Genomic DNA, 8,692 nt, shown 5'->3' on the forward strand with positions numbered 1-8,692 from the left:
TTTTTTGAGACAGAGTCTCGTTCTGTTGCGTACACTAGAGTACAGTGGTAAAATCTCAGCTCAGTACAACCTTCGCTTCCCAGGTTCAAATGAATTCTTGTGCCTCAGCCTCCTGTATAACTGGGATTAGAGGCATGCACCACCACGCCTGGCTAATTTTTGTAGTAGGGTTTTGTCATGTTGGCCAGGCTGGTCTCGAACTCCTGACCTCGAGTGATCCACCAGCCTCAGCCTCCCAGAGTGCTGGGATTACAAGTGTAAGCCCCTGCACCTGGCCCTTGTTTTGGCTAACTCTATGAGTGAAACTCTTTCTGCCATGGGAGATTGTACCTTACCATTGTTTATTTCCAGGGTCTCCTGAGAACACAGACCAGAATTACTGAGGTAATCTTGGCACATTTTCTTAACCATTTTATGCGACTTTCAAATTTCTTATATGTAGCTGGGAAAAAAGGCTTTGCTAGATGATCTTTTTCAACCTTTGTGAAGATAAAGATTAAGAAAAAAGTTTAAACCCGAGGCACTGATAAGGAAAATAAAGAAAACCTAAACAAAGTTTCAGTTCTCAGCCCCTGAGCAGCCACTCGGTGGGCGTTTCCTTCACTCCCCAGTGAGCACCTACTATGTGCTCCGTATGGCGCAGGGCAGGGAGGAGCAGGCCAAGAAACAAGCCTTGGGTCAGGGCCACAGAGGGCACAGTGAGCTCTCAGGACAGGGCGGGAAGGGAAGGCAGAAAGGCCCTGGGCACGGGCTCCCGAGGGGTGCACTGAGCCTGCATCCATGGGAAGTGTGAGGCACAGGCAGCCTGGACTGCAGCCTGAGAGCGGAGCAGAACCTGGGGTGGAAGAGGCCAGTGGGGGCAAGTGGGCACCAGGAGAGCCCAGGCTGGCCATTATTTGTGGCTGCCATTTCCATTTCCAAAGAAGTATGATTATTTCAGTTAATGGAGAAAAAGCACTGACAAAATTCAACACCCTTTCGTGATTAAAAACACTCAACAAAGAATAAACTACCTCAACATAATAAAAGTCATATATGAAAAACCCACATCACAATGGTGAAAAACTGAAAGCTTTTCTTCTAAAATCAGGAACAAGACAAGCATGCCTGCACTCATTACTTCTATTCAACACAATGCTAGAAGTTCTAGCCGGCACACTTAGTCAAGAAAAAGAAACAAAAGGCATCAAAATAGAAAAGAAAGAAGTAAAATTATCTCTATTTGCAGATAGGATTTTATAAGTAGAAATGCCTGAAGAGTGTGCCCGCGCGCACACACACACACACACTCACTCACTCACTCACTAATAAACGAGGCCAGGCATGGTGGCTCATGCCTATAACCCTAGCACTTTGGGAGGCAGAGGTGGGCGGATCACTTGAGGTCAGGAGTTCGAGACCAGCCTGGTCAACATGGCAAAACCCCATCTCTATAAAAAATACAAAAATTAGCCAGGCATGGTGGTGGGAGCCTGTGGTCCCAGCTACTTGGGAGGCTGAGGCAGGAGAATCACTTGAACCCTGGAGGCAGAGGTTGCAGTGAGCCAAGATTGTGCCACTGCACTCCAGCCTGGGTGACACAGCAAGACACTGAGACTCTGTCTCTTTTAAAAAAGAAAAATAATAATAATAATAATAAAAAAAACTAATAAATGAAATCAGCAATGTAATAGCATACGAAGTAAATACACAGGCCAGGTGTGGTGGCTCACACCTGTAATCCCAGCACTTTGGGAGGCCGAGGTGAACGGATCACTTGAGGTCAGGAGTTCAAGACCAGCCTGGCCAACATGGTGAAACTCTGTTTCTACTAAAAATATTAAAAGTTACTGATGGTGAGTGACTGTAGTCCTAGCTACTCGGGAGGCTGAGGCAGGAGAATCACTTGAACCTGGGAGGCGGAGGTTGCAGTGAACTCAGAGTGTGCCACTGTACTCCAGCCTGGGTGACAGAGTGAGACTGGAAAAAAAAAGAAAAAGTCAATACACAAAAATCAGCTGCATCTCTAAATACTAACAATGAATAGTCTGAAAAGGAACTAAAGAAAATGAAAATTCCACTTAAAATCTAGCAATTCCACTTCTGGATATATACCTCCAAAAACTGAAAGGAGGGTTTCAGGGAGGTAATTGAACACCCGTGTTCATAGCAGCATTATTCCTAATAGCCAAAAGGTGGAAGCATCCTAAGTGTCCATTGATAGAGGAATGAATACGCAAAATGTGGTGTATGCACAACAGCGAGATTTTACTCAGCCTTGCAGAGGAAGGACATGCAGACACTTCCTGCAACATGAACCTTGAGGATATTGTGCTAAGTGAAATAAGCCAGTCACAGAAAGACAAATATTCTGTGATTCCACTTCTGTGAGGAAAGTAGCATAGTGAAAATCAGAGACAGAATAGTGGCTGCTGGGGTTGTGGAAAAAGGGAGTGGAGAGTTGGTGTTTATGGGGACAGTTTTAGTTTTGTTTGTTTTTTCCCCCCTTACCCCAACTTGAAGCTCAGAGTTTTAGGTGTAGATGAAAAGGGTTCTGGAAATGTGTGGGGGTGATGGCTGTACAACATTGTGAACGCATTTAATACCCCTGAACCACACACTCCAATACGGCTAAGATGGTAAATGTTATGTGTGTTTTATTACAATATTTTGGAAAAAAATTTTGATGTGATAATGCAAACTTAGAGCGACTCACACCTGCTTTATTGGGAGTTTCAGAAGGGGCAGGAGGGAGAGGACACGCTAAGCAGCCAGGGGCTATTGACACTCCAGAAGCACCCCCAGGGACTGCCTTTCTCAACATCACCCTCTGTGATGGCAGCATCAGCCAAGAGCGCACGGCCATTGGTTTTACGGACCAAACCTCAAGAAACAGCTGCGTTCCCATCAGATGTGCTCACTAAATCATGCTGACACGCAGACACGTAGCTTCCAGCCTGTTCGGCAGTAGTGCAAACATGGGGGGGGTCTCAGAGCCTCCACTAGAATGATTCTGGTCCTGCTTGAGCCTTCGCCTGAGTCCCCATCACACATTGCAAAGGTCAACTTAAGGATGATGGGCAGCCAGAGGCAGGAATAAGGACTGATATGGTTTGAATCCATCCCCACCCAATCTCACATTGGTTTAGCACCATCCCCTTGGTGCTGTTCTCATGAGAGCTGGTTGTTTAAAAGTGTGTGGTACCTACCCCAAGCCCTTGCCCCTGCTGTGGCCATGTGATGTGCCTGCTCCCACTCTGCCTTCACCGTGACTGTTGGTGAAGCATCCCCAGAAGCTGAGCAGATGTCAGCATCATGCTTCCTGTACATCCTGTGCAACTGGGAGCCAACTAAACCTCTTTTCTTTATAAAATACCCGGTCTCAGGTATTTCTTTATAACAGTGTGAGAATGGCCGAAAACAACACTCAGACGCAAACATTACCTGCCGGCCACCGCATGCTGACTCTCTCACCAAGGAGGAGCGGGCCCGTCCCTCATGTGGAGCTGCTGGCACGGACAGCCCTGGGGAGGTCAGGCTCAGCGTCCTTTCCTCCGTGCACCCCCGGACGGCGCTCTCATTGGCTTTCTCAGACAGCACCATCTCAGGGTCCAGCTGGCCATGGCCTGGATTAAGTTTAAAATGCTGCGCCAGTCCCCGCCTCCCTATATATGACTTTTTACAAGTCTGACACTTAAAGCTTTGGGACCTCAGGGAGCAGCTTGATAAGTCAAAGAGCGCCTGCCTCTCCCTCTGATCTTCTTCCACACTGAGTTCTGAATCATCATCAGAATCTGAGAGATGACCGTCCGCCAAATCATCCCTTTTTATGAACTTATCTTTAGCTTTATACTTGGCAGGTCGAGATACCTGTCTCAATGTGTCTTCACTTTTAACGATGGTTTTAGTTTCTCAGTATGTTTTATATGCAAGTTGGAAATAAATAAACGTGCTGAACTGGATTAAACATGTTACAGCCGGCCGATTGGAGGCCGACAAAGGGGCCAACATGGAACCCAGTCCATTTGAAGCCTTGGGGGCTGGGACTCTCTTTGCAGGGACCACCTGGAGGGCTGGCAGTGGTTTCTGTACAAACCCCTGAGCAGGAGGCTGATGGAGGTCACTCAGGAAACATGACTGTAGCTCGGTTCTCACAAGGGGCTGTACCCTGAGCAGCTGAAGGCTGGTGATGTGGAGCCCGCCAGGCGGGAACTCCCCCAGGGCGGCTGGCTGGCTTGCAGATCGGGGCTGGATTGTGGCCAGTAGGGACGTTGGCCGTTCCTGACCTTTTGTTTCCCACAAATGGCGTCTAGTTGCTTTCCTACAGAAAGACAAGAAAGGGAAAAAGAAGCATTGTGCTTATCAACATGTCTGCAATTTTGCTCTCATAGTAAATCCATTATTGACATTTTTTTCTAAATTACGTCTTAACATATGCAATTTATGTAATGTGTTTATATTAACTGTTTTTCAGACCTTTCTGACCAGAAACCACAGTGATACAGGCCGGGCGCAGTGGCTCAGGCCTGCAATCCCAGCGCTTCGGGAGGCCAAGGTGGGCAGATCACTTGAGGTCAGGAGTTTGAGGCCAACATGGTGAAACCCTTTCTCTACTAAGGATACCAAAGTTAGCCAGGCGTGGTGGTGTGTGCCTGTCATCCCAGCTACTTTGGAGGCTGAGGCAGGAGAATCGCTTGAACCTGGGAGGAGGAGGTTGCAGTGAGCCGAGATGGCGCCATTGCACTCCAGCCTGGGTGACAGAGCAAGACTCCATCTCACAAAACAAATAAAAAGTCCGGGCACGGTGGCTCACGCCCGTTATCCCAGCACTTTGGGAGGCCGAGGAGGGTGGATCACTTGAGGCCAGGAGTTCGAGACCAGCCTGGCCAACATGGTGAAACCCCATCTCTACTAAAAACACAAAAGTTGGCCGGGCGCGGTGGCTCAAGCCTGTAATCCCAGCACTTTGGGAGGCCGAGACGGGCGGATCACGAGGTCAGGAGATCGAGACCATCCTGGCTAACACGGTGAAACCCCGTCTCTACTAAAAATACAAAAATTAGCTGGGCCTGGTGATGCATGTCTGTAATCCCAGCTACGGGGGAGGCTGAGGCAGGAGGATCACTTGAACCCAGGATATGGAGGTTGCAGTGAGCTGAGATTGTGCCACTGCACTCCAGCCTGGGTGACAGAGTGAGACCCTGTAAAAAAAAAAAAAAAAACAACAAAAGTTAGCCAGGTGTGGTGGCACATTCCTGTACTCCCAGCTACTTGGGAGGCTGAGGCAGGAGAATTGCTTGAGCCTGGGAGGCGGAGAGGCTGCAGTAAGCCGAAATCGTGCCACTGCACTCCAGCCTGGGCGGGAAACAAAAAACCAAAAACAGACCACAGTGACACATTTTACATTACGACCTAGTACACATGAATATAAATATTTGCATACATAAACGAAATGAGAAGTTGATGGAACTACTTAGCATTCCTATGTAAATGCCTGCTGATTGTATCTATTCTACATCACTTTTTTCTTTTCTTTTTTTTTGGAGATAGGGTCTCACACTCTGTCGCCCAGGCTGGAGTGCAGTGGCGTGATCTCAGCTCATGGCAACCTCCGCCTCCCAGGTTCAAGTGATTCTCCTGCCTCTGCCTCCTGAGTAGCTGGGATTACAGGTACACGCCACTGTGCCTGGCTAATTTTTATATTCTTAATAGAGATGAGGGTTTCATCATGTTGGACAGGCTGGTGTCAAACTTCTGACCTCAAGTGATCCACCCGCCTCGGCCTCCCAAAGTGCTGGGATTACAGGTGTGAGCCACCACACTTGGCCCTAATCTACATCACTTTTAAAAAAATGTTAGTCATAATCCACTAAGTTGGTTTCATGACGAATTAAGAGATAATAAAAGCCTTCTGAACAGTTTTACCCATGTGTTTTTGCTTGGAGTTTTCAGTACTCTAAAATCAGATGTAATTCATAATGTGGGCCTATGTTTTTTAAAAAGTTTCTAATGAAATTCTAGAAGTCACAAGAAAGCCATAAAGAACAATGTTACCCAGGATCCTCCTGCCCAACGTGCATGCCCGATTCTTCACCCTGTCCTGAACGTGCTGTTCAGCATTCTTATGCTTTTTAAATATTTACATGGCATATGCAGATATTTCTAAAACTATATAGTTCAGTTCTGAAATGCTTTAAAACTTTATAGAAATGATATCATCTCCAGCAACTTGACAGGGCTTTTTCAGGTTTCTTTACTCCATTTTGCTTTGTGAATTTTATCCTCATTGACTTGTGTAGCTCTTGGGTTGATTTTCTCTGCAGTATGAGTACACCAATCTCCTATTGATGGACAGGTACTTTCCAACATTCTGCTCTAAGGTCTGCTCTGAATCTCCATGGATGTATGTGTGTACATGTGTCAGTTTCTCCAGGGGCACGTATCGAGGAGTAGGGCTGAATATCTTTTCTTTTCTTTTTTTGAGAGAGGATCTTCCTCTGTTGTCCAGGCTGGAGTGCAATGGCACGATCTCAGCTCACTGCAACCTCCGCCTCCCAGGTACAAGTGATTCTCCTTCCGCAGCCTCCTGGGTAGCTGGGATTACAGACACATGCTACTACGCCTGGCTAATTTTTGTATTTTTAGTAGAGATGGGGTTTCACTATGTTGTCCAGGCTGGTCTCAAACTCCTGACCTCAACTGATTTGCCCCACTCAGCCTCCCAAAGCGTTGGAATTACAGGCGTGAGCCACCGTGCCCGGCCAGGCTGAATATCTTCAACAACTTTTTACAAGTATATCTAACAAAATTTCAAATACATGTGCTTTTTGACCCAGTAATTCCACTTCGTGGATTCCAAAATTTTAAAAAACTCAGCCATAAAGATGTTATGTTCTACCAGGATCAAGGCAGCACTGTCTGTAATAGCAAAACACCTACCAAGGGGGAGAGCTACCTTCAACAACATCCCACAAATATTTATTGAGTACTGACCATGTGCATGAGACACTGCTACAGGTGTCAGGGAAACAGCTCTCATACAGCTCAGGGGAGAAGGTCGGGAAGCAAAAGAAACAAGGCTCCTGCCCTCACAGAGCAGAAATAATGAGCATTTTCCTCCAGGGAGAAAAAGAAGCAAACCTCATCATCCAGAGCACGATTTCCCAACCAACATTTCAGAACATAATCCTTTGACATGAGTGGCTGAAGGATGCCCAGCAGCATCTCTGCCTCTACCCACTAGATGCCAGCAGTGATCCCAAGTCCTGACAAGATACTGCCAAGTGTCCTTTGTGGGGCAAAACTGTCCTCGGTTGAGAAGCACTTATTTGGGACCACCAACTGGCTCTCTTTGGACTCAGCCTTCTGGTGTGACCCTAAAACAGTAGAAAGTCAATAAAAATGTCAAACAGGACAGAATAAAGACCGTCGCTGAGATCAGGCTGCAGTGTGTCCCTCGTCTGTCTCTTACACACTAGTACAAATAACAGAGGCCAAGTGTACCGAGCTGGCGCCGCAGCCCTGGGAGTCCCCATTTCTGGGCTACTTGTGAATCCAATGACAACTAGATTGTGCATAATGTCTGTTTGATTTTACAAAGTCACACAGAATCTCTCTCTGTGGGCCAAACACAGATCACACCTGTAATAGCAGTGCTTTGGGATGCTGAGGTGGGAGGATTGCTTGAGGCCAGGAGTTCAGGGCGAGCCTGGGCAACAGAGCAAGACCCTGTCCCTAGAAAACATTAAAAACCAAAATCAAAAAAAAAAAAAACCCGCAAAAAACAGACTGTCACTCTGTTGCCTCGGCTGGACTGCAGTGGCAGGAAATTCTCGGCTCACTGAAACCTCCACCTCCTGAGTTGCAGTGATTTTCCGGACTTGGCCTTGCTGGTAGCTAGGCTTGCAGGCATGCGCCACCACCACTGGCTAGTTTTGATATTTTTAAGTAGAGACAGGGTTTCACCATGTTGGCCAGACTGGCCTCAAATTCCTGATCTCAGGTGATGCACCCGCCTCAGCCTCCCAAAGTGCTGGGATTACAGGCGTCAGCCACCGTGCCACACCTACAAAACATTTTAAAATTAGTCTTCATGGTACATGCCTGTAGCCACAGCTGCTCCGGAGGCTGAGGGGGAAGGATCGTTTCAGTCTGGGAGTTTGAGGCTGTGCCGTGGTGAGGTGTGATCAGTCCGGCCTGGGTGAGAAGGCAACACTTTGTCTCAACAAAACTACAAAACAACAAAATACATATACACACAGACAGACAACCTAAACCCTATTGTTTTAGGATAACCACAGCAGCAAAGCTGGCCTAATATTCATCCTCTATCCTGACTGGCTTACCCTGTGGGTATTATGCTTCATACTTGTTTGATGCTTATTTCATTCGGCGAACATTTACTAAGTATTTCCGGGTGGAATACATACACACTAGCCAAGTCCTAGCCTCACCCTTGAGATAGTAGGCGGTTTCCCTGCCATGCCTTAGTCCTCGCAGACCTGCTGCATCAGATCTCCTGGGGCGGAGACCCGATCTGCCTTTCAAAAGCTCCACTGACAATTCTGAAGGCAGACAAGGTTCCCTACGGGATGCAGACAGGTGAGGCAGCCAGGAAAAATGTCATCATGGTACAACAGGTGCAATAAAGAGGCAGGGTGGCCCAGAGGTGGTAGCCTGCCCAGAAGCAGTGATCTCTGAGAGGCATTTTGAA

At 47.3% G+C, this 8,692-nt stretch overlaps 1 protein-coding gene across 1 annotated transcript in view; it reads right to left on the reverse strand.

Annotated features, from left to right (window-relative positions):
- LOC105523269 overlaps window positions 1–8,692 on the reverse strand; it is a 20,855-nt gene that overhangs the window by 7,450 nt on the left and 4,713 nt on the right. Inside the window, 3 exon segments of the mRNA XM_011958055.1 lie at window positions 3,424–3,857; window positions 3,860–3,942; window positions 3,944–4,300. Of these exon segments, the coding sequence (XP_011813445.1) occupies window positions 3,424–3,857; window positions 3,860–3,942; window positions 3,944–4,300 (874 nt within the window).

This window comes from Colobus angolensis, unplaced genomic scaffold, assembly GCF_000951035.1.
Source record: "Colobus angolensis palliatus isolate OR3802 unplaced genomic scaffold, Cang.pa_1.0 Scaffold459, whole genome shotgun sequence".
Classification (NCBI taxonomy): Eukaryota; Metazoa; Chordata; class Mammalia; order Primates; family Cercopithecidae; genus Colobus; species Colobus angolensis.